This window comes from Ceratotherium simum, chromosome 18 (assembly GCF_057802395.1).
Source record: "Ceratotherium simum simum isolate JZ-2026a chromosome 18, ASM5780239v1, whole genome shotgun sequence".
In the NCBI taxonomy this organism is placed as follows: domain Eukaryota; kingdom Metazoa; phylum Chordata; class Mammalia; order Perissodactyla; family Rhinocerotidae; genus Ceratotherium; species Ceratotherium simum.
Window position 1 is genome coordinate 42,555,559 of NC_141917.1, and position 27,220 is coordinate 42,582,778.

General features: G+C 38.2%; 1 protein-coding gene across 8 annotated transcripts in view; it reads right to left on the bottom strand.

The window, feature by feature from the left end:
• SLC38A9 (solute carrier family 38 member 9) overlaps positions 1 to 24,125 on the bottom strand; it is a 102,670-nt gene extending 78,545 nt beyond the window's left edge. For 2 of the 8 annotated variants that reach the window (XM_087443286.1, XM_087443284.1), the window contains exons 1-2: positions 10,461 to 10,587; positions 10,240 to 10,345 (exon numbers count right to left, since the gene is read on the bottom strand). Coding sequence is in view for 3 of the 8 variants with exons in the window: in XM_087443282.1 (XP_087299408.1) it covers positions 10,461 to 10,573 (113 nt within the window). In the remaining 5 variants the exon portion in view is untranslated. Of the gene's footprint in view, positions 1 to 10,225; positions 10,346 to 10,460; positions 10,608 to 13,121; positions 13,309 to 23,126; positions 23,253 to 24,019 lie in introns of those variants that run through there. The other 6 variants (XM_087443282.1, XM_014781633.2, XM_087443283.1 and 3 more) reach the window with 6 other exon arrangements.
• Between the last annotated feature and the right edge of the window lie 3,095 nt (positions 24,126 to 27,220).

The window sequence follows — 27,220 nt, forward strand, 5'->3', positions numbered from 1 at the left end:
GCCGGCCCCGTGGCTTAGTGGTTAAATGCGCGTGCTCTGCTACTGGCGGCCCAGGTTCGGATCCCGGGCGCACACCGACACACCGCTTGTCTGGCCATGCTGAGGCCGCGTCCCACGTACAGCAACTATAAGGATGTACAATGTTTTCCTATGTTACTTTACAGAAAACGTATTTCCTAACTTGAAATGTTGAGGCATTCATTTATCCGCTAATATTTAAAAGACCTTAGAAATCATATCCTGTGACAAAGGAATAAAGAATAGATTGCAAGAAGAAATCTTAAAATAAGAAGCCATAAAAAACTTATGTAATAGAGTTTTGGGGAAAATTTCAGACTAAGACTAAAAAATAACAGGCAAGCCAAAGACACATAATCTCAATGTTATTTTTATAACATCAATTCCTTATCATTAGGCTTCAGTCATCCATTGGGTTTTAATAAGATCCCTGCATTTCCTGTGTCTTCATTAATCTTAAAATATTTGGTTTTAAGTCTGTTAAAAGGAGTCTCAATTCTCTTGTATACTTATGATTGATTTCATTGCTTTTGCAGTAATTATACTATTGCACTAAATTTTTGACTATATACTTGAGGATGTTAAAATACTGAGTAGACAGAGAAAGATGCTAGCCCAACTCTTCATACCCTTTCCTCCCAACAAAATACACTTTTGACTTGGCCCTAATGAGCACCAGTCAAACCCAACTAGGCTCCCTCTTTCTTCAGGCTTCTCCAAATAATGTTAATAAGGGAGGAAGAGAGGGAAGAAAATAAAGCACAAGTAGCTTACAAGCAATGAAAGAAACAGCAAAATCAGATAAAACAAATAGATCTAGGGAAAGAAATGGAAGCAGCTTGGGCAAGTAGATATGGGTACAAGAGGGCAGTTAAGCAAACAAAGATATCTGGAAAGAGAGGAAGAAGGAAAAATATGTATGAACTTATGAATTTGAAAGAATAAAAGGATTCTGATGGGACTAGAAATAAGATCCCATTCTAACAAAGTTTATACTTAGATTTATAGCAACTCTAACTCCATGGCCAGGATTGTTCTCTTTAAGCATTTAGCAAAAAGAGTTCCACTGGGGAAAAGTAATGGTGTAAAGTGGGGAGAAGATAGGTGAGAGAAGTGGATGAAGAGGGAGAGAAAAGAGGAGGAGAGGGAAGAGAGTAGAAGGAAAAGGAAGGAGGAGAAGGATGGGTGTAGAAGTAGTAATACAATCAGCAAGTTGGCCATGTGGAAATTAATAAAACAAACCTTAACTAAATTGGAGTTGGGAAGGCCTGAGGGGGAGCTTTCATGCCCTGTCATACATCACCAATTACACCAAACAGGAATAGAAGTACGCTTTCATCTTGGACAGGAAGTAAAACTACTTTACTACTGAAGGAAGATTTTTCTCCCCACCTGGCAACAGCCCAGCCAATGAGAAGCACCTCAGTACACTGCTACCTTGTACTTTCCGCCACTGGATTTTTGTTTAGAACAGCCCCTCCTTACTCCTCCTTTTTCTCTATAAAAGCAGCTCCCCTCCTTTATTTTCTGGATTTGCCTGGTTTGCCATAGCATGCACATCCCAAATTGCAATTCTTTCGGCTATTTCCAAATAAACTTGTTTTGAGGATAAAATAATAGGTGAATTTGCTTTTAAGTTGACATATATGGTGTCAGAAGTGGGATCTCAGTCAACTAAATGTTCTGAGGGAAACCTTCCTTCAGGGACCCCGGCTGGGTTTATGTTTAAGAACTTTGGGCCCCCTACATGTACTTTTTTTTTTGGTGAGGAAGACTAGCCCTGAGCTAACATCTGCTACCAATCCTCCTCTTTTTGCTGAGGAAGACTGGCCCTCTGCTAACATTTGCCCATCTTCCTCTTCTTTATATGTGGGACGCCGCCACAGTATGGTTTGATAAGCCATGCGTAGGTCCGTGCCGGGATCTGAATCTGTGAACCCTGTGCCATTGAAGCGGAGCACGCAAACTTAACCATTACGCCACTGGGCTGGCACCTACATGTGCATTTTTAACCAAGTGGGCCAAACAGACCAAAGGCAGTCCAGAATTACAATGGCCATTATGAGGAATTTTCGGTCTCCTCAAACTAGCTTTTCTTAAAACCAAAGTGGAAGACCGCAGCTCTAAAATTAAGCAAAACGAATGGTATGTCTATTTTCATTGGTCTCTGGAGGCTTCTGGATATGCACAAAGCTCTAAAATTGCTGCACAAGATACCCTGCCTAAATTAGCCAAAACAACTGAAAAACTGAGGAAGAACAAAATGGCTTCTGAAGCCTCAGGTTCCCCTCCCCCTTCTTCTTTGTCTCAGGTGCCATCATGTTTGTCTTCCCAGAATCCTTTGTCTCAGACCCCATCCCAGCAGCCATCTTGTACCCAGGCTCTGCCCTGACACTATTTTCTTCTCTTCCCCTCTGTGAAAACCTGTCCCTTTAAAATCAGACCCTCTGAGGGCTCAAATACTAAACCCCTAATTACTATTTCTAAGTTAACTGCAGCAAATAAAAAACCAGAAGGAAAAATTTAAATAGCAATTATCCCAGACCTTTGATAACAGACAAAATGACTCCAAAAACAGTTCCTAAAGGATCCTTACACTTTGCAAATAAAAATCTTTAGTAAAAGACTTTGGCCACCTGAACAAGTAACCTTAATTTAGGCCATCTGCCAGAAATACAATTTGGATCCAACTATTCTTTTGCGTTTTGTACCTGAGACATGGTTAAATATTTTAAAATGAAAGCTATGAGATCTCTCTGTCTATCAATACATCTATGTATATATTATAGAGATGTGATATTTTTCTACATCCAGATGGTATTGCTAGAATTGACTTGTAAAAGGCTCTATTTAATTGGCTTGAAATTAAATGCTTATAAATTAAGTATTCTTAAAATCTCACGGGCTGGCCCCGTGGCTTAGTGGTTAAGTGTGCGTGCTCCGCTGCTGGCGGCCCAGGTTCGGATCCCAGGAGCGCAGCGACACACCACTTCTCCGGCCATGCTGAGGCCTCGTCCCACATACAGCAACTAGAAGGATGTGCAGCTGTGACATACAACTATCTACTGGGGCTTTGGGGGGAAATAAAATAAATAAATAAAATCTTTAAAAAAACAATCTCAGAAATATAATAGAAACTAACTTAAATGCTTTTCAGATTCATGTGATCTAGGATCAATCTTTAGTAAATAAAAGCTAGCTTAAGGTTGTTGGTGCGACTAAAAATAGGCATGTCTTCAGAGTTGTTAGTATTGGGTGTAATCCAAATTTACAACGTTTTTCTCTGTGGGTTTACTAGTCAAGTGGGCTCGTGCTGTTTCTGTTATAAAATTTGTCAGCAAGAAAGTAACTTAAAATAATGGTTGGCTATTTAATATCTAATCCAAGCATGATTGTTAAAAGGAAGTAATTAAAAATAAATGTAAATAAGATCAAAGTTTATACTAGTTAAACTAAATAATGGATAGTCATTGAATACCTAAATCATTTTCCAAACAAGATAAAACATTAAAACATTAACTCCTTTACTTTTGGCTTCTTATCACAGGGAAACTAAAGATATTTGAGTCTGTAAGTGAACATGTTTTATGCCACACTGAGAAATCTTTTATGAAAAAAAAAAAGGCACATGTTTCTAGAAATTTATAAAAGGTATTTTAAGTTCACTGTGCTGCAAAATGCTAATATAGTTCACAATTGGTTACTTCTTAGTTTTTACCAGGAATTGAGGTTTTAAGGGTTAAAAATTCTAAAATATGTAACTAAAGCTACTAGAAACAAAAAGGGAAACATCTCTGTAAGCAAGGAAAGTAGAATGGTGCTTTGATAAAAGAAGGCATGAGGAATAGAAATGTATTCTGTTAAGGGAAAAGAATTTTATGAGTGGTCAGGACTGGCTAAGATTAGAATGAATGAATTTTTTTTTTTTTCCTGAGGAAGAGTCGCCCTGAGCGAACATCTGTTGCCAATCTTTCTCTATTTTGTATGTGAGCTGCTGCCATAGCATGGCCACTGACAGACAAGAGGTGTAGGTCTGCGCCCGGGAACCGAACTCAGGCCGCTGAAGTGGAGCATGCCAAATTTAACCACTAGGCCACCAGGGCTGGCCATGGAATGAATGAATTTTAATATCAAAATAAACTGATGCAAAATTAAAATCTGGCTTTCTTTTCTGTTGAAAGGACAAGGTTTCTTGGGCTATTGGTCTGATGGTGAAACAGACTGAAAGCTTCTTTACCTTTAAGCAATATGCCTAGAAAATAGATTTTGTGTTTTGTCAAAATACTTTCCTGTGTTCTATCAGGTCTTTAATTACTTAAGACAACTGGGTCATCTTAATATTGAAGGAGTGGTTTTGCTTACAACTATTTAACGTTTTGTATTTGCCTTTGAAACCTATTATTGTTACTTTGGTCAAATAGATACTTAAGTATTATTACATAATGATCTGTGATCCTATTTGGTCAAGCATCCAAACCTTTTGATATTTTTGACAAGTTTCCCAAAATATTCAAATTTTAAATGACATCTTTTCAACCTGGATGTAACTTTGAGATTTTCCAGAGGGCACCTGGGACATCTCAAATGATTTATTCCCTCTCCTTATGAAAAGAGAGACATTACACTAATTAGACTTATTTTGTATGTCAAATTACATGAGAAGCATGGTAAAATAAGCAATAATAAACCTTTTTAGCTTATATTGTATGGGTGAATACTACTAAAAAGTGTTCTAGAAATTGTATAAAGTTCCTAAATATCTGATATGTCCTATTATAACGTTATTACCTATAATTCTAGTTGCTTCCTAAAATGTATGTCAAAAACACCCAAATTTTCTTGTCAATTACCCATTGCAAAGCCAATTCTTTTGGTTATGCCCAAATAAACTCATTTTGAGCATAAAATAACAGGTGAATTTGCTTTTAAGTTGACAGCCATCGGCTCTATGGCACTGATAAATGGTCAAGGCCCCAGTCCCATCTCCTTAACATGCAAACTGCAAAACGTAAAAAAATTTCCTCAAAATGCAAACTGATGCAGCTCTAGAAATCAACTCTCCAGGGAAAACTACTTTTCTATCTTTTGTTGTAGATCTATATAATCTCCAACTATGAAACTACCAAGCCTCAGTAATCACTTCCAATCACTGTTATTGGGCTAGGATCTACCCTTACACATTAATAGATAAACTCCTCACTTTGCTTTGTTATTGCCTTTTTCTCCTAGGACCACTGAAACCGGCAAACAGTTAGCCATTGATGATTAAGCAGCTAGTAACCATGGAGAATCAGAATTGGCCCCCATCCCCACTAACTAACCAAAGGAGTTTGGGATGGGAGGCCTGCCCCCAGAACAGGCCACTACCATAGACATCTCCGGGTATCTGGCTGGGTCTGTGCTAAGCCCATTCTTAGTTCCAGTTGCCCTTTATAAAAGACATTTACGTTTGTAAAGAAAACCTCCATTTGTAAAGTTATCTTTTTCCCTGTACCAGGAAGAAGGAGGGGATGGCCTTACCTAGAAACTCATCAGAATGGAAGGTGGAAGGCAAAGACTTAAATCTGCATGATAAACTTACCCATTGTTAACTATGCTGTTTAGGTAATATGCTATCTGACGCCCACTAGGTTCCTATAGGTAACATGCCCCTGGAGCTGGGGTCACCATGGTAATGGGTATTTGAGCTATTTCTTTCAGGAACTGAACCCCTTGTCCACTTTAGGCCAGATTGAGACCACCAACCCATCAACTGGGCCCTTTTGACGGCAAGAGGTTGGAACTCCACCCTCAGGGCAGGCTAACGCCACCGCCATTCTGTGAACTACTAAGAGGCATGAAGCCTGACTACACTTGCGCAGATCATCAATTACTTCATCTCCCCTCACCTCCAATCATTTCAGACCACCTTGCCCCCTTCCCCATAAATACCCCTGAGTCCCTATTTTCGGGGAGGCAGATTTGAGACTTGTTCTCCCGTTTTCCTTACTTGGCTGCCTTGTGATTAAACCTTCTCTCTCTGCAACTCATTGTCTCAGTGATGGCTTTCTGGGTGGCAGGCAAAAATGGACCCGGTGCGGTAATACCACAAGTACCAAAAAGAGCCAATTCAGGGGCCGACCCAGTAGTGTAGTGGTTAAGTTCGCGTGCTTCGCTTCCGCAGCCCAGGGTTTGCAGGTTCGAATCCTGGGCACAGACCTAGGCACCACTCATCAAGCCACGTGTGGTGGCATCCCATATACAAAATAGAGGTAGATGGGCACAGATGTCAGCTCAGGGCCAATCTTCCTCAGCAAAAAGAGGAGGACTGGCAACAGATGTTAGCTCAGAGCCAATCTTCCTCACACGAAAAAAACAATAACTAAAAAAAAGAGCCAATTCAGGCTGCCATTTGGTGATAGCATTATTCACAGGTGAAAGTGAGGGAGGCCAGATTACAGATGCGCAGACTAGTAGACATTCTAAAAAACCAGGGGCCATAGCACACATAGTGTGTTTGAAGGGCACCAGGAATGTTGCCTATTTTAAATAACTACCTCTACCCCACTGGCTTACCAGAGCACTTGAAAAGTATTAATCAGAAAACCTAACGTTTAGGTTAGGCTTTTATATTTCTAGGCTACTCCACATTAAAACATAAATAGCCATGGGAAAGTAATAGACTAGGTCTCTGACACATCAGATTTTGCCATTATAACACTAAACAGACATCAAAGCCCTGCAAGGATAGGACAGGTAAGTACCACTGGTGTATAAGGGGTAGAAGAAAAGTATGGTTTACAAAGCATTGCCTAGAGGAAATTCCTGCCCTGGGGAAAACTGGGCATACAGAGAGGAACATGAAAGCCCTAGGCCCTGGGAAAAATGGAAGACGACACAGAGTTAGAGAAAACGGAAAAGGGGAAACTCAAAAACAAATTAACCACTTCACAATTTGGTTTCCTGCTGGCTGGGATGGTCAACTCCCAAAGGTATAATCCCAGAGCAGCCAGCAGAGTATGAAGCAATCCTGAATACCAGCTCTATCTTTCGTTACCAGAAAGTCTGGGAAAAGCAGGAAAACAATCTCTAAGACCACTGATTGCCAGTAGAATATATCAAGTACAGCACTGGAGATTTCTAAACTTTTCTGTCCCTTCACCCACATTCCCCACACTACCCCACATCAGGTGAAAAACTGATGGGGAAGATAAGGAGAGGCATGCAGAGGGGAAAATGGACTTGCATAGTTTGCAAACGTTCCCCAAATGGTTCTGACATGTATCTTTCCTCTACAGCGACAAGCTCCTTCCTCCACCTAAGTCTAATTAGACCCCAGTTCCACCAAAATGATAAGCAGACCCAGCATACTATCTTTCCTTTCCAAAGGAGTTCTTAAAATTTTTATGTTTGAACTGATACATGATTTTGATTGCCACCTAGTGGAAGAAATAGAATTAACCACAAGCTAAATAGGATAAGCAATCTAAAAGTATCAAACAGTGTTTTCTATGCTCTGACAGCTGAAGATAGTTTCCCGAAGTGGTTATATGTAAGATGATTTTAGGTAGCAGAAGGATGAATGCTATTTTAATTACCTGGTATTTACTGCAATGCATATTAGGAAAAAGTATAAACAATACTTCAAATCCATCATTTCACAAATATGTGAAGATGAGGCTAAATTAACCCTAATTTTTAATAGTTAATACAATTTTTAAAAAATATATTAAATTATAATATTACACTGGTGGTAATGGGATATCACCAAAGTCATACGGTGACTCTAAAATGACTGAAGTTTTGGAAATAGTTGTCTAAGCTAGTTCTTCCAATGGAAGATACTTTTCCCTCAGTGTGTCTGAGTTTTATTTATGTATATAAAGTGAAGTAACACACATTTTAATAGAAATAACAATGTTTTAAGGTACTCCTACTTTTTTCCTCATCGAAAAAAGTTTGTTTTCTTAAATAGAAATTATTTCATAAGCAAATTAGCGTTCAATATTGCTAAGTTTCTATAAATATTTGCCTTCCTTAAAACATGCTTACCTAAGTAGTTATCTCGTGATTGTAAATAGTTGATTCCCTTTCATTGTGACAAGTTTCATTATAGAAAATATATTTCCATTTAATCTACACGGTTAAACAAATTCTCAGAGAACTGTTTGAACTCCTGCCAACTTATTGCAATGGAATGCAATTTAATGACCTATGTTCTGTTGTCACAGTAGTCAATTATTTATCATAGAATTTAGAAGTTTCAAGAAAATCCTGAGCATTCAATTAGCATTCATTAGTTCTTGTATTCACTGATATTGGAACATACAAGTGAAAATTACAAGATTCATTTCATTATATTCTCTGATGGCCACTTTAAATGACAATGATACATTTCTCATGTGATAAATTTCACACTGCCACCTCCTGTAAGAAAGACTAAAAAATTAAATATCTGGAAAACAGAAACAGGATTATCAAGACTAGTTTAAACCAATCCTCCTTCATCTCCTGGATTGGAACCTACTGTGACGCTTAACAAAACGAGCATTTTGTTGGGAAGGAATAGGTGGGGTTGTTGAATAGTTGTTGGGTATTTACCTAACAGTATCTGCCACATCTCCCACCTCAAGCATTCAGTTTCCCTCTGAGGAGGCAATCACTTACAATTCCTATTTATTCCCCCGCTCATTTATACATGTTGTATTATATAGAATTTATTGATTTATTTTTACCCAAATGGTGGTATACTATACACACTACTCTGCACTTGTTATTTTTTCACATAACAAAATAAGTTGAAGATTTCTTCCATTTTGATATGTAATAAAGCCACTTCCTTCCTTTTAATGGTTAAAAAATATTCCATTGTGTCAATGTGCCATAATTTATTTATCCAGTCCTGTAAGAAGAGACATTTTGGTTGCTTTCAATCTTTTGCTATTATAAAAAATACTGCATTAAATAACCTTGTACATATATTATTTGACATTGCAAATTAAATCTTAGAAATGAAATTGCTGGGCAATGTACATTTTGGAATTGCTGCTGGCGTTTTTTTTTCAGGATCAGGATCACATGAAATTTATGGATTAAAATTTAAAGAGCATGACATTTTATTTTAGAGTCTTCCCACTGAGAGTAGAATATGCCTTTTTGTTACACGTCATATTTTACAAATTCTAATATGCACATTTGAACAATTCTAAAATATGGATGCATCTCATAATCCAGGACATCTTTTAATCACTGTCAGCCAGATGGCAGACATGACAGTAAATATTCCTGGTGGTATGACACGTTAACTGCCATCTGGTCATTTCAGTCATCAAACTATTTAAGAACCATTTGAGTAAGAAATATGAGCCACGGTGTTGTTAGAAAACCTTCTGTGACACCTTCTGGTAAGACCAGGAAAGTGCAAGAATCAAAACTAAAAGAAAGTGTCAGTGATTTGGTAGAAACTCCTTTCAAGAAATGCAACACTATCAGTGCTCTTAATGGTACGAAGGACAATTTTGTGTGTGGGAAAAAGCATCGATTTTGATGACTCCAAGTCAAAAAGTGACTCAGAAGAATCAGATTCTAAATATGAAGACTCAGATTACTAATATCTTAACTGATATATTGTTTATATTTTCATTTTTATAATTGCACAAGAGATATATGATAAAATACCAAATAAGTCCAAGAGTTCTTTCAATAAGCACACAAAAAATTTTCTAAGTCCTAAGAGATGATTGCATCATAGGTACTGGCAGCAATTTATCTTAGTGTTACATTAAAAAAAAAACAGTGCAACTTACAATCTGCATCTCAGATTTGAAGAAATATTCTAAATCTTATTTTAGGTTCCTCAGTAGTATTTGTAAGTTTCTCTCATACAGATTTTGAACATTCTTAAAGCTATTTCTGTGTATTTTATCTTTTCTTCCATTATATTTTCTCATCAGAATACTACTTATTTTTGCCTAGTTTGTAAATAGCCACTTTACTGAATTCTTTTACTATTTATAATAATTTTTCAGTGGATTCTTTTGGGTTTTCCAGGTATACAATGAAATAAATTTTAAACTCAAATGATCTTAAACTATCTGCTGGAATTTAGGCTCAGTGAAGGTTAAGGGCTGTGTATTATTTTTACTGTTCTATCCCCAGCACCTAGCACATTACCTTGCACAAATCAATATACATTTATTAATAAATGAGTTATGTGAATGCATCTTACCTCATAAAACTTACCCCAACCCCTCCCCTGACAGAGATGTTGAGTTTAGTCAAAAAAGTCAAATATAAACGAGGAAACAGTATCCATATTTATTCCCTCCCACAAACAAACATACAGATCCTGTAAGAGATTGGATATTTTATAATCAAAGCTAAATATGTTTGGTTATAATTAGTTCTATTTTAGTAATTAAAAACCCTAATTATGAAATTAGTGTTTTATTTTAAACACTTACCTTTTGGATCTTAGATCTGATGAATCAAACTGGATATTCATAGGTCCAGGATTTATTTCATGATCTACCTCAGGGATGAGAAGATGCCTAGAATCACTACCCATGTTTGCCATTTTTCTCAGACTCTAAGCATTGAAGAAGTCAGTCCTACATAAATCAGAAAAGATAAATAATTTAAAGTTTAATTAAAATATTATTTTACTATTAATAAGTAATATATTTGCATGCATAAGAAATTAGAAAAATATGGGAATTTGCTGAAAATATCTTAATGAGGTATATGCCTAAAATATTTATTTTATCAGAAACTTGCTAAGTTGAAATAATTTGTAAAGGTACATGCACCCCTGTGTTCATTGCAGTGTTATTCACAATAGCCAAGACTTGGAAGCAACCTAAGTGCCCATCAAGGGACGAATGGATAAAGAAGCTGTGGTATATATACACAATGGAATACTACTCAGCCATAAGAAACAATGAAATCCAGGCATTTGTGACAACATAGATGGACATTGAGGGTATAATGCAAAGTGAAATAAGTCAGAGGGAGAAGGTCAAATACCACATGATTTCCTTCATTAAGTAGTAGATAATAACAACAATAAACAAACACATAGAGACAGAGATCGGATTGGTGGTTACCGGGGGGAAGGGGGGAGGGAGGAGGGTGAAAGGGATAATTTGGTACATGTGTGGTGATGGGTTGTAATTAGTATTTTGGTGGTGAACATTATGTAATCTATGCAGAAACAGAAGTATAATGAAGTACACCTGAAATTTTTACAATGTTATAAACGAATGTTACTGCAATAAACAAAAAATTAAAAAAAAAAAAAGAAATGGAGTTACTGCTTATTTTTCAGCTTGATAAAAAATAAGTGTGGTAATCCATTTCTAGTAATAAAACAGATTAGGCTATTTGGACCCACTTTCCTGCAGAAAACAACTAAAAATACTGGATAAAATATAAAAAACATCTTTTGAAAAGCATCAACAATAGTGAGAAAAATCAGGCCATTTGTAGGTGAAGTTAAGGACCTAGAGAGGTAAATAGCTCAAGGAAGTTGCTTCTGCTCTGAGGGTATTTGCTGTACCAGGAGAAACTGGGCTGAAGATTTCAAGGCTTTGTGAAGTATTAGTGAAATAGAAGACAAAACCTGGGATTTGCCCAAAGTAAGGAACGATTGTAATAGGAAATCATCCCCCCTCCCTACCTCCCACAATACAGCTGGGACTACAAAGAGCTTTACCATCAGATTAGGGGTTAACAAGAAGTAAAACTGCCTCACTCCCTCACAAGGGAACTACAAACAAGTTTTTTGACACTGACCACAACTAGTGTGTGTGTGTGTGTGTGCGCGTGCGCACGAGGGGAAATGTTATATACCACAAACTTCACCTCATGTGGATTTGCAAGGTGGTCAAGGAACTCTTTTTAAAGCTGTGAATATAACTTAAGGTTAACTTGTTTGGCAGGGCCTCTAGGCAACTGGCAGAAGCAAATGTAAATCTTTTCTCTGACGACACACCTTCGTCCTAGGCCTCAAAGAAGACTTGCTAAAAATCTTTCAAGGATTTTTAGTACACAGTCAAAAGCAACCTAGCATGTAAGGAAATAAAGTACTATTAGTGAGAATCAGAAGAAACAACAGGAGAAATAGACCCACAAGGACTTCAACTATAGGATTTACCCAAATGAGATTATAAAACAATTATGCTTCCTATGTTTAAATAAATGAAGGAAAAAGTGGACATTTTCAAAAAGTAACTTCACATGTTTGAAAAAGACCAGAGTAAATTTTTAAGCCAAATAAATATATATATATATTTTAAAATTTAAAATTTTAAATTTAAAGTTTAAAAATTGGGTTAAAAGTTGAATAGAAAATTAATGAACTAGAAGATCAATCAGAAGAAACTATCCAGAATGTAGCAGAGACAAGAAAAAAGGAGAAGGGCCACCCTAGTGACACAGCAGTTAAGTTTGTGCACTCCGCTTCAGCGGCCCAGAATTTGCTGGTTCAGATCCTGGGCGCAGACCTATGCACCGCTCATCAAGCCATGCTGAGGCAGTGCCCCACATAGAGCAACTAGAGGGACGTACAGCTATGACATACAACTATCTACTGGGGCTTTGGGGAGAGAAAAAAAAAAAAGGAAAAAAGAAGGAAGATTGGCAACAGATGTTAGCTCAGGGTTGATAAAAAAATGGTTGATTAAAAAAAAAGAAAAAAGAGAAAATAGGGAAGAGAGGTTAAGAGACAGGGGAGGGAGAATGAGAAGGTCTAACATGCATGTAATTGGAGAAGTAGACGGAGAGGAGATGGCAGAGGTAATATTTGAAGGGATAATGGCTGAGAATTTTCCAGAATTTATAAAAGATAATCTGCAGATTCAAGAAGTTTAATGAATTGAGGCAGAATTAATAAACAATATATTATAGGGTTGGAAAAAAAGAATTAAAATTCAGACCAAAGGGAAAAAAAGTCAAGCAAAGATCTTGGAATTAAAGTGTTCTAAGGTCCTTGTATTGTTCAGATGAACATTACACTTTGATGTGATTCACGTTGTATTTTAAAAGTAACTGCTAACATAATAGAAAAGAGTGTATAACTTAAAATCTAGGAGAGGAGGAAAAGAGAATGATAAAAAATAACTGACCTAGGGGCCAGCCCAGTGGCGTAGTGGTTAAGTTCGTGTGCTCCACTTTGGCAGCCTGGGGTTCGCTGGTTCAGATCCTGGGCACGGACCTAAGCACAGCTCATCAAGCCATGCTGAGGCAGCGTCCCACATAGAGCAACTAGAAGGATGTACAACTATGACACAGAACTATCTACTGGGCCTTTAGGAAGGAAAAAAAAAAGGAAAAAAAGGAGGAAGATTGGCAACAGATGTTACTCAGGGCCAATCTTCTTCTTCAAAAAAAAATTGACATAAAAAGGTAAGAAAGGAGAAAGAAAATATAAAAGAGGTAGGACAAATAGAAAGCATAAAATAGACATGATCTTCCCATTTTTCCTTAAACCCATGCTAATCAAGCTATCTTCCCCATCACTACGCAAAAACTGCTCTTGTTAGATCACCAATGACCTCCACACTGGTAAACCCAATGGTCATTTCTCAGTCTTTAACTTACTCGCCCGATCAGAAATGTTTGCCACAAGGGATTCCTCTCCTCCTTAATAAACTAGATTCACTAGGATTCTAGGTTTTCTCTATACCTATCTGGTCCTTTCTCTTTCTCTGTCTCTTTTACCGTTTGTTCCTTGTCTCCCAGACTGCTTAAAATTACAGAGTCCTAAGGTTCAGTCTTGGCCCTCTTCTCTATTTACTCTCAATTTCTAGGCAATGTTATCCAACCTCATGATTTTAATACCATCACTTACATTATACAATACAGTAGCTACTAGTCACATAAAGCTACTAAATTTATATTAATTAAAATTTTAAAAAAATTCAGTACCTGAGTCACACTAGCCACATTTGAAGTGCTCAATGGCCACACGTGGCTAGATGCTACCATACTTACCGCACAGTGCAGATATAAAACATTTCCACCATTGTATAAAGTTCTATTGGTCTAGACAATGACAACTGCCACATTAATATTTCTAGCCAAAACTTCTCTCCTGAACTTCAGACTTGCATATCCAACTGCCCACTTAATATCCTTTTTTATTGAGATTTAACTGACGTATAGCATTATATTAGTTTTAGATGCACGACATAATGATTTGATATATATGTATATATATATCCTTCTTAACATCTTTACTTGGATCTAATAGACAACTCAAACCTAAAACATCCAAAACTGAACTTTTGATTTTTTCCCAGAACTACCTGACCCATTGTTTTCCTGATTTCAGTTGATGACACTTATATCCTTCTAGTCCCTCAGGCCCAAATCCTTGGAATCGCCCATGACTTCTTTTTCTCAGTCTACATTCAATCCATCAAGAAATCTTGTTGGTTTTTCTTTCAAATATATAAAGAATCTGACCACCATCATTTGTTACCAAGATTTCTACAACAGATTTCTACAAGCTTCCTGCTTGTACCCTTATCCCCTTACAGTCCACTCTCTACAGAGCAAGCAGAGAGTTGCAGAGAGGTATAGTAAGGGATTTGGTCTTACCCAATTGGTTGTTACTTTGGGGGAAGTGTTATTAGCACCCAGTGGGTAGACACTAGTGATGCTACTAAACATCCTGCAATGCACAGGACAGCCTCCTATAACAAAGAACTATCCAGCCCAAAATGTCAATAGTTCTGAAGTTAAGAAACCTGCTCTAGAGGGGAAAATATGAGGTTGTGATACGGAAGGACAGGAGGGGACCTCATACGGTGATGGCAATATTCTATTTCTTCAACTTGATTCTGGTTACATGCCATTTGCTCTATAATTAATATACATATGTTTTATGCACTTTTCTGTATGGATGTTATATTTCACAATGAAAAAGCAACAATGGGGAACGCCATAAAATGAAATAAATATATTTTAACACTTAAAGGCAAGTGTTTTACCTTTATTCCTCACCCTGTGAGTTACTATTATCCTCATTTTACAGATACAGATATGGCACAGAGAAGTAATTGATTACAAAGTTAGTAAGTGGCAGAATTGGAAGCCAAACCTAGGCAGTGTAAGTCCAGAGCCTGTACTCTATGCTGTGCTGTCTCTCCTGTTCTTTGCCCTTTCTTTCTCTCTCTCGTTTACCTTTTACCTCCTTCTGTTTCTTGCTACAGCCCAGACTACCCGACAAGCATAGTTTTATTGTTGCTGTATTTGTTTAATGAAATCTTATGTCCATTGTTCTCATTTTTCTAAATATAGCATTTATGGCAGAGTAGAAAGAAAATGAGGTTTTTGAGTGAGCAATCCTGTATCTGCCACTCGCTACCTGTGTAGTTTAAGCCTAACTATTTAACCTCCGTGAGGCTATTCTCCTATCTGCAAAACTGAAATAATAATATTCACCTCACTGAGGTATTTCAGAATTAAATGAGATGATGCATATTATACTTAGTACTTTGTAATGAGAAAATAAATGTTCAAATGTACTGTTATTCCTCTCAAAAACCAAATGAAAATCCTTTTTTTTTTTTTAACATACGCAGCCCCTTGAGGTTTTTGCTTTTTTTTTTTAAGTGAAAACTTCTTGTTCAGTAATGAAGAGCTAGGCAAATACTGTCCACATGCCACTATTATGTGACACAGATGTTGGTAACATGTTCTATTTCCCAAATATGTGTATTTTCTTTTCTCTGTTTCTTTCCTTTCCGTTTCCCCCTTCTGCTCTACTGCTTTCCTGCCCAACATTTAAGCCAAACCTCTCATCAACTTAGTCCTACTGGAAACAAACAAATAATGTTAAAGAAAAATGTTCAAGTGGTACCTTATAATAGTAACTTTTCAAAAAAAAGCAAAACCAAAATACTACCATTTCCAATCAAGAAGGACATTATTTCTGTATCTTATAAAGAGAATATGAAGATAAAAACGATTATCCATTTTAAGATGAGACAACTAAAATACTGAGTAATGGTTGATAAATAAATGAAAAGCAATAGGACGTATTGGAGTATATGAGGTATATGAGGAAGCCATTTGGTGTAAAAATAATTTGGCCTGACCTTGTTTTTCCAAAAGAGCCTGACCTGGCCTGTTGAGCATGCATTGTGATCTGCTTTAAACACTTACTATTCCAAAGACAAGAATAATGCCCTTAAAGACAAGGATGTAACTCCCCCCCCATATTGGTATTTCTTTAAAGATAGGCATTTCTTCCTTGAAACTAAGGATTAATTACCAACCTGCTGTGCTCACCTTGTGATCACTGACCTGCTGACCACTGACCTGCTGTGCTCACTTTGTGACCACTGACCTGCTGACCATTGACCTGCTGTGCCAGCTAAGTATCTCACGACAGTAGCAAAAGAGATATTCCTGTCATATGTGATGTATGCTCTTTGTTCCAAGACAGTATATAACCACTCTGTACACCCCATTTCTTTGGTGCCCTTCCTTCCTTGAGAAGGGAGGCCCCGGGCTATAGTCCTCAAACCTAGCTCATAATAAACTCACCCCAATTTTGATTTATAGATTGATTATGGATTATTTGCGTTGACATGGTTAACTCTGAACAATATAGTCATTCAACAAGTTCTCAATCAGCCTCTATAATATACTGAGGTACTGAGAAAAATAGAAAAAAAAATTAAAAAGTCATGATCCTTATCCTCAATAAACTTAAAAAATATTATAATTTATGAAGCCCCGAAGTCAGGTGACTTGTTCTAAATCACTTAAAAAATAAAACCTAGTGGGATGCTAATAAACAATTCTGATTTTCAGTTCATCATTTCACTTTTAGCTTAAATCTACACAAAGTGTTGGTCCTACCTCTCAAATTAGCTTTGTAATAGCTCAGTGTAAGATTTCTTCTTTTAAGGTAAAAAGTTTAGTTCACTGTTTGAAACGTAGATTCATATAATGTATTGTACATATCCGAATGTGGAGCATCAGAAATGTCTTGAATATAAAGTCTACATTATTCAATGGTAATTTTTATTAAAATCTCATTAAGATGGAAGTAACAGATAAAGTTAAGTAATTTCATCAAAACAGAGTTAGGTGAGAAGCAAAAACAGAAGTTTGATCTTTCAGTTCCTTCTTTTACATAATAAAACTGATTAATAATTCAGTTGATTTGTTTAGTCTTAAGTTTTAAAACTAAAAGGCAGGATTTTTCAAGATTACTTGGACCCACTAATTTATAAAACTAAGATTGATAGTCCTATTAAATTTCCTTAATTCAAAACTGTCAATTTGACTAATTAACTTGAAAACAGTGTTCCCTGGATGTAATAAGTGAAAACATTCTGTATAAAATATCAGCGAAAAATACATTTTAAATTAAGGTAGACATAGCATAGGAATTAAAAACTTGGGAAAGAAATAAACATATTGTAGAGAAGTTATTAGCTTTACAGAATTTTAAAAACATTCTCTCAATTTGAAAAATTAAATATTTTAGAAATTGAAAAAAATGATTGTCAGGAAGCCAGTATCTTTTCATCATAACGAATAATATAAAAATCTTCGGAAAAATTTATTCAAGAAAATCTAAAGCACATAAAAATTTTTTTAAAAATCTATAAATTCATATGTGTAAGCATTTAGAACCATGCCAAGCACTAGTAAACTTTATAAAGGAGTTTTCTACTATTATTTGTGAACTTAATAAAATTAAGCTTAATGAAATGAGCTTAATGAAACTTTTATACTGTTGAAGGAAAAAGTCATCAATAGAATTGCTAAGAAATGCTAGAGAAAAATTTTAATATTGGTAAGTAGGCAGAAGTTTATGCTCCTAAATCTCCAAAAACTAATAAAACCATCCGCAGAAAGTAGTATTGCCAAGGTATTCATTTGTTTGAATTATACACAATGGTTAATTTGGGGTATGGCCTATGCTGGTTCTATTAGTGTCATGGTTGATAGCTCATGTGTAAGACTGCCTGGATTTGAATCTTGGTTCTGCTATTCACTGTGTGACTTCAGGCAACTTATTTAAAGTCCCTAAGACTCACTGGTTTTGGGGATAATAAATGTACTAGTCTTACAGGGTTTGAGATTTAAATGAGATAATGCACATAATGTGCCTGATCCACAGTGAGTGCTCAATAAACATAGCTATCATTTTCATTATGAATTTGGCTCTTTAAAAGTAACTAGCAAAATTATATCTTGGCTTAATGGCCTGAATAAAATTAGCTGATATCTACATGTCTCTAGGATAAAGTGGGTAAACTCAGTGAGGTAAGAAAGGTAAAGGAGTTGAGCTTCATAGAATTATTGAACTGTCACAAACAGAATAGACCTAAAGGGAAAGAATCATTTCCGAAGACAACAACTGGGTGTCATTTTGGAGAAAAACTCAGAGAAGAAGATGAGTCAACAGAAATGCAGTGGGAGATGGAATTAACATTTATTTATTGAATGTCTATTACTGTCCTAATGTTTTATATGTTGTTTAACTGCAACTAATCCTTAGAATTTGGGACATAGGTATTACCTTCAAATTAGAAAAAAGGAAATTGAAGCTCAGAAGTAACTTGCCCTAATCGCTTAGCTAATAAAGCCACAGCTGGGATTGACACCACGTCACTCTGATCCCAAATGCTATTTCCACTACACAGTCGTCCCTCAGTATCTGCAAGCAATTGGTTCCAGGACACCCCCCATACCAAAATCCAAGCATACTCAAATCCCTTATATAAAATGGTGTAGTATTTGCACATAACCTCCGCACATCCTCTCCTATACTTTAAACCATCTCTATATTATCTATAATACTGAATACAATGTAAATGCTATATAAATAGTTGTTATACTGTATTGTTTAGGGAATAATGACAAGAAACTGTACACGTTCAGTACAGACAAACCATTGTAGGTCTTTCGATCCACAGTTTGTTGGACCCACAGATTTGGAACTGTGGGTAAAGAAGGCCAACTGTACTGTGATGTCTGCTTAAAGAAGGAGACAGGCTATTTGGAAGACAAAAGAAGCATCTGAAAATCAGGTCTTGTCTAGATTTGTAAGTGAAAGAGCAATAATACCTAGAATGCCAAATGGCCTTAAACTCCTTAAAACACATTTAAAGAATGTGCCCAGGTATCTGGAATACAAGTTTGAAACAACACGTGTTTTTCCCAAAGCAAACTAGCTTAGATGAATTTGTTTCTCTTGATGCAAACTTCTTTGGTATCAAGGCTAGATACTTCCTTAGCCAGCAACAATGCTTCCAGTGGCGGTGAAACAGAGGAAAGGTCAATAGCCAAGTCAGGGTAGGAAAAAAGATATCTGCTTAAACAATGGCAGAAATACATGGTTATACTTGCTGACTTACTTTGTTAATGAATACCCTCCGCAGTATTGGTTCTTAAACTAAACTGAGAATGTGGTTGAGTTTAGAAACAAAGGATTCTTGTAACTCTTGGAGATTAACACTTTCACTAAAGATTGAATGTTAGGAAACCAGGAAAGAGCAAAATCTAGAAAGCTCCTTGGATTTCAGTCAGCCTTACCAAAAAGTGATAATCAAGGCTGGGGAAAATGTGAGGGACGTTCAGGAATTGACATAAAGGTTCCAGTTTAACCACACCCGTGTATTTGTTCTGAGCAAATGTGAAATTCTGCGGCATTGTCAAATTAGCTATTTATTCCAAACAAGCAGAAGACTGATTTCAATGATTTAAAATAACTTGTAAATGAGATGGAAGTCCTTAGTGCCTTTCAATCAAAGATTTTAATAATATTCAAGTAAATATGAAGAATTATAAGGAAATTGGTAATTTTCAGTTGCCTTAATTAATTAGCTGGAACTTCAAATTCCCCAAGAATGCTGTTTCAAAAGATGTTTAATGCCTTTTTGAAAGTCTTGATGGTTAGAACTATGAGATATTATGAAGTTTGATTAATTAGGTTGAGAAGTGAAGAGTTCCATAGCTAATGCTACATAGATGATAACACAGAACAGTGCTATCAGTGATTAACTAAAATGATCAATACTCTTATAGCATTAATTTGTCAAAGATATAACACTGATATAGGAAGCTAAATATGCAAGATGACATAAACAGATATACTCCCTTCTAATATCTCACTCAATCCTCTGAGCCGTAAAACAAAGTCCCAGATGCAAGACTATTAATGTCAAAGCTAAGCCATTTAATAATGAGTCCCTAATCATTTACTTTAAGACTGATTTCAGTATGGGGTCTCAATAGGAAAACAGCTTATTGACTTGCTTGCTGGTGCCTGGCTGAAGCACTTATCTCCATAAAAAGGACATAGAGAGCAACCAAAGTTTGTATGACATTATTTTTAAAAGGTATTGACTGTATCAGTATATATCAAAGAATGTCAGCCTTTTCCACACTAGGCTCAGAAACTTCATTTCACAATTCTTTGCAAAAGCAAATCTATAGTATCTATGCCAAGATGCTAGCATCAATCTGCAGTAGGACACACTAGCTTTTGCCCAAAGAAATGTATTATGGACTCCCCCACACACAAGTATTTATATGTTCTTTTTCAGAAACTGAAAATTAGTAAAATCTAATACTTCTGCATACAGTAGAGTTTCAGATACTACATTTACATTCAGTTTCCTAGCCCAGGGGTTGACAAATTTCTTTGTCAATGGCCAAATAGTAAATATTTTACACTTTGCCAGCCATATGGTCTCTGCAACTTCTCAAGTCGCTTTTGGCACTGTGGGAGATCAAAATTAGCCACCCTGAAATATGTCTCTTTACCTTAATTATTTTCTCTGATGGACAACTGACCTCCCCCAAACTGCCTAAATAGTTTAACATAGAAGGCCTGTTTCAGAAAGGAGTTACTACCATATGATGTCTGTAATATAATGTAAAATAGATGTTACAATAGGAAAGCCACCAACAAGCCAATCTTAACAAAAATTCTGTCTCTCCCAGTCCACATTCTCTAGGTGGCCCTGCAAAGAGTTGCCAGACATACATTTACATTTATAAGGGAAATCTCCATTTGTAAAGGTATCTCCCTCTGTGTATTGGGAAGAGGGGAGGATGGCCTTATCTGTGGAAACTCTTATCAGTACTGAAGGAGAGGACTCAAATCTGTATACCCTTGATTACTGTAATTTCTGTCTCCCTCCCCACACCCAACACCCTCCTTCATCTTTAGCTGAAGATGGTATTTAAGATGAGAATCGCCACTATTGTGTTGAGAAGCTCAATTTCCCTGGTTTCTCCCGTGTATACATGTTATTAAACTTGGTATTATTTTCTCCTGCTAACCTGTCTTTTAATTATTTGGCCAGCCATAAGAACCTTAAAGGAAAGGGTGAAGGGGGATTCTCCCTCTTCCCTGACAGCACAAAAGATAATATATAAATGAGTGAGCACGGCTGTTTTCCAATGAAACTTTATAAAAAGTAAATACATCCAGCAACAGGCCAAATTCAGTCATAGTTTACACATCTCTGTAGTAAGCCAATATAAAAGCAAATGGAACCATACTATAAAAAAGGCAGCCTGATGAAAGCAGTTATGCTATGTATATGTGGTTTTCTTCTATATAAGTCTATAACTGCTATAAAGTCCAGTAACAAACTTATCTAAACCCTTTTCTTATGAATTGTTTAATGGTCAGCCAATAGGAGCTATAATGCTCCAATTCTGATGTGAACACGCTTCCAACTTGATCAATAAATGCTTCAAAAGGTGTTAAATTTGACAGTGCTGGCAGACAACGTGGTCTAATAAAGAAATTACCAGTTAAAACAATGTAATGGCACAGAAGAATCTCTCCTTCCACACTGGGAAAACAGAATGCTCTCAAGTTGTGTTGACCTTAAACAAACAGACAGCCAGTTATTTCTCCACTAAAAATGGGTTTACCCAGGATCAGCAAGTGATTGCAATTTGGACTCTCCAACCGTGGCTGGCCACTTGCAAGTCCCCAGCAGCAAATGGAGGAGAAACTTTACAGAAGGGGAGAGGAAGTTGGGAGGGCTATTGTAAACAGGAGTTCAAGTTGTAGTGGCTTTTCATTGGCTGAGCTTCTTGCCTGGTCAAGAAGATGAAGTCTTTTCTTTTCGCTGTTTGACTCTGCTATGAAGTAGGGTGTGAGAGTGCCCCTTTTGGCCTCCTGACTCCATTTTAATGAGGTTTCTGTTTATTTATTTATTTATTTTTTTAAATTTATTTATTTTTAATTTTTTTGTGTGAGGAAGACCAGCCCTGAGCTAACATCCGATGCCAATCCTCCTCTTTTTTTTTTTTTTTTGCTGAGGAAGACTGGCCCTGGGCTAACATCCGTGCCCATCTTCCTCTACTTTATATGGGACGCCGCCACAGCATGGCTTAACAAGTGGTGCACCGGTGCACGCCCGGGATCCGAACCGGCGAACCCCGGGCCGCCGCAGCGGAGTGTGCGCACTTAACCGCTTGCGCCACCGGGCTGGCCCCAGGTTTCTGTTTATTAATTTCCACAGTTGTTTGGGCAGTAAGAAAAAAAGAATACTGGCAAAGGACTGAAACTTAAGTGTATTATAACATGCAGGCCTGGTAGAAAGTTTTAACCTCTTAATGATTTTTTTTTTTTTTTTTACTTTTATGCCCATATCTCCTTTTTTTTTTCTTTTTTTGTTGAGGGAGATTGGCAATGAGCTAACATCCGTTGCCAATCTTCCTCTATTTTGTATGTGGGACGCCTCCACGGCATGGCTTGATGAGCAGTGGGGAGGTTCATGCCTAGGATCTGAACCTGCCAGCCTGGGGCTGACCACTGAAGTGGAGACCCAGAACTCAACCACCAGGCCACCCGGCTGGTCCCCCATATCTCCTTTATAAAAAAATACTAGAAATTATTATTTTAATTTGTAATTCAGGTTGAAATTCCCATCCTCCTATGCTGTTAACTCTTTATTGTAAATATTTAGGGCAATCATAAAATCACAATTAACAGCATACTATTTTTATTGAGAGAAGAAATCTAAGGCTAACTGTTCTCAGAGCTCTAGTGGGCATACATTGGGAAGAGAAAGGCGAATTTTATTTTATTAGAGGCAAAGAAACTATAGGTGACATGATAGTTTGCAACCAACCTTCTATCTTTATATATAGTTTGTAGTTGCTTGTGAGGCAAGGAGATTTTTCTTCAAGTTAAGACAAGGGTTTCTTTGACCTGTGGAAAAGTTTAAAAACTTTCCCCTCAGCAGTTGCCTGTTATCCTGCATGTCAGCATTAAAAAGACAAAAAGGAGGGGGAATAGGTTAGAGTTTGCTGATCTACTGATCTTAGCAATAGATTAAGGCATTGCTTGGGAGTCATGAAAATTAAGTGGCCACTGACTGCCTGCCTGGTGTGAGCGAGCCAGATTCTCCAACTCGGCGGACCTCAGTTTCCTCAGTTTGCTCTCAAAGACCCCTTCCAGCTCCATCATTCTATTCAGCTAAGATGTCAAGACACTTGCTCTCACAGCTGAGCTGGGGAAAGCGTGGTGAGGACTTACTACCGAGACTACTAGTCTCGGCCCTCTCCCCATCTGTGGTCCTTGCTCAAGGCACAAGGGGGTTTCCTCCCCAATCTCCCCTCTCTAGATCTTCCCTACTCAGGATAGAGAAGGGCGCTCCCATTCCCGCAAGTCCCCCAATTCGCCTTCTCTCACCCGGGTGTTCATCTACCGTAACCCTGCCTTTTCCTTTAGGCTCCAGCAGACGCCGGCTCCCACAGCCCCTCGAATTCCCTCAGCCCCCGAGGGCGTCCCTGACTTTCTCGCACCGGAGCCCTGTGAGGAGCGCGCGCCGCCCCTCCGGAGTGGTCTCTGCAGCCCCCGGCTTTGGCCTCACCGCTCCCCCTAGAAGCCTCTGTTGCGACGCGTTTCACCAAAGAACTTTCCCAGGTGACAGCCGGCTGTGCCGCAAGCTCAGCAGTTCCCCTCGGTTCCCCCCGCTCCCTCCAGAGAGGTGAGTCTGCCAGACCGTGGAACGTGCTCTACCTGAGCAGGCCAAGCTCTCGAGCTCGGAGAACTCGGCGGGAAGGCGGAAACCCCTTTCCAAATCCTCTCAACTTGCTGCAGTGGGGCTTCTCGTCTCCCGAGCAGGAAGAGGCAACTGCCTAGGCCGCGGGGGCCGGTGGGGAATGGAGTTCAGAGCGAGCTAAACCGGCCACTGCCGTCAAACCTCCCGCCGCCGTGGACTACAACTCCCAGAGACCTCTGCGACAGCCAACACGCTTCTCGCCGCAGAGCCTCGCCCTATCGCCTTGGGAGGAGGTTGGTCCAGGTCTCGTCTGATGTGCCGCCTGATGTTTGCGCTGCTGTATGATCCCGGTCTGAGGCCCTTAGGCAGCTAGGAGGAGGGAAGCGATCTCCTGAAGTCCTTACAGCCCTGGAGGCCACATAAGAAAGGGCTGATGTGGCATCTCGATCTAAGGGTGACCTCCATTATCTCTCTTTTCAGGCTTTCCAGGCTGGTGTTCTGTACTCTCGTCACGTGCTTGAACCCTATGGACACCAAGAGAAGCTGGTTTGAAAGAATATTGTTGGGGCTGGCCCCATGGCTTAGCGGTTAAGTGCTCGCGCTCTGCTGCTGGTGGCCCGGGTTCGGATCCCAGTGCGCACCGACGCACCGTTTCTCTGGCCATGCTGAGGCCGCGTCCCACATACAGCAACTAGAAGGATGTGCAACTACGACATACAACTATCTACTGGGGCTTTGGGGGAAAATAAACAAAAAAAAAAAAAAAAGAATATTGTTGAATTGGCATTCTCCCTCTCTTGTCTAGACACTTAGGTTTGTTTTTTGGTTTTTTTTAATGTGTTGAGAAATTAGTCTCTAGGCTAAAGGAAGGGTTTGGGGAGGATTTTAGCATCCTTTTCCCATCCCTAGCAATTTCTCCCAAAGCCACCCCAAATAAACATTCAATCTAAATAAAATTTGTGTGCATATGTTATAAAAAGTCGGCTCAATGTAAGTCTCCTGAAAAGCATGTGGCAACACCTAAGTCCTTCTTACACAGGAAGCCAGTGGCTTTTTTTTTTTTTATTAAAAAACAACCAGATACTACTCAGCCATAAGAAACTATGAAATCCAGCCATCTGTGACAACATGGATGGACATTGAGGGTATTATGCAAAGTGACATAAGTCAGAGGGAGAAGGTCAAATACCGTATGATTTCCTTCATTAAGTAGTAGATAATAACAACAATAAACAAACACATAGAGACAGAGATTGGATTGGTGGTTACCAGAGGGGAAGGGAGGAGGGAGGAGGGAGGAGGGCGAAAGGGATAATTCGGCACATGTGTGTGGCGATGGATTGTAATTAGTATTTGGGTGGTGAACATGATGTACTCTATGCAGAAATAGAAGTATAATGATGTACACCTGAAATTTATACAATGTTATAAACCAATGTTACTGCAATAAGCAAAAAATTAAAAAAAAACAACCAGAAAACAAGAATCCAAATTTAACAAAAAGCTAGTATTGAATGCCAAGCATTTTACGTATAAGATCTCTTTAAGCCTTTATCATGATTCTAGAAGTGTATATTATCCCTATTTTACGGATAAGGAAATAGTCCTAGAGAATTTAAGTGACTTACCGAAGGCCAAACAACTATGTGGCAGGAGAGCTGAAATTCAAACTGAGGTCTTAATTCAAAGCCTGTGCTCTCAAACAGCACCAAACATTGCCTCTATTTTTGAGGGCTTGAAAAATGCAGGGCAGTTGATGTAGTGAATCTTGCCTTTAAGACAGATAAAAGTTGTTTTGCTGATGGTGTCCTTACTCAAGAACTTTTCAACTGCTCTTTGGCCTGCCTTCAAATCAGCAGTATATTCTTTTTATTTATTTATTTATTTTTCCCCCAAAGCCCCAGTAGATAGTTGTATGTCATAGCTGCACATCCTTCTAGTTGCTGTATGTGGGATGCGGCCTCAGCATGGCCGGAGAAGCGGTGTGTCGGTGCGCGCCCGGGATCTGAACCCGGGCCGCCAGCAGCGGAGCGCACGCACTTAACCACTAAGCCATGGGGCCGGCCCCAGCAGTATGTTCTTTTGATAGCTTCAGTGATAGCACAATTTTTTCTTTCTTTGAATTCTAGGCTGAGAGTTAGGCAAGGCTGAGAAGCACACAAGTAAATGGTGTGGAGTGACATCAGCAAAAATGGCTGAGTAGGAAACTTGAAAACTGTCCCTCCATAAAAGCAACAAATAAGCTGGCAGAACTGTCAGAATCAACTTTTTTTTGGAACTCTGGAACTAATAAAAACCTTAAAACAGCCAGGGGAACACTTAAGAAAAGACTGCCGAATTTTGGTAAGAGAGCTCTGTGATCATGTCCCACTCTCTTGCTTGACACTGGCCTTGAAGATGGCAGCCCCCATTCCTGGTGTAGGTTGCTGGTAACAGAGGGAGCAATATGGACCTTATTCTTAAGGAATTACCTGGAATTCTTCTAAGGAGAAGAATTTCCCTCAACAATTTGGTTACCCCAAGGTAAAGTGTATTTAGGAAATGCAGTATGTATAAACACTTGCATCGTTCTTTTTACCAGTTTTCAAAATGAGTTGGGGGCTGGCCCCGTGGCTTAGTGGTTAAGTGCACGCGCTCTGCTGCTGGCAGCCCGGGTTCGGATCCCGGGCGCACACCGCTTCTCCTGCCATGCTGGGGCCGCGTCCCACATACAGCAACTGGAAGGATGTGCAGCTATGACATACAACTATCTACTGGGGCTTTGGGGGGAAAAAATAAATAAATAAAATCTTTAAAAAAAATTAAAAAAAACAAAAAAACAAAATGAGTTGGTTGCCTAGCATCTTGCAAAGGTGACCAATGAGGTTTTTTGTTTTGAGGGTTTTTGTTTTTTTTGGTTTTTGGTATCATTATGAATTCATGGAGTTAAAAAATACATTTGATGTATTTCAATCCTTTGAAGATATATACATATATTTTTTAATTTGAAATAATTTCAAGCTTACGAGAAAGTTGCAAAGATAGTACAAAGAATTCTCGTATACTCTGAACTCAGATTTATCAATTGTTAACATTTTACCTCAATTTGTTTTACCATTCTCTTCCTTCCTTTCTCCTTCTCTGTCTCCTCACTTTTTCTCTCTTTACACACACATTTTTCCTAAACCATTTGAGATTAAGTTGCAGACAATATGCCTTTGCTCCTAAATTCTTCAGTG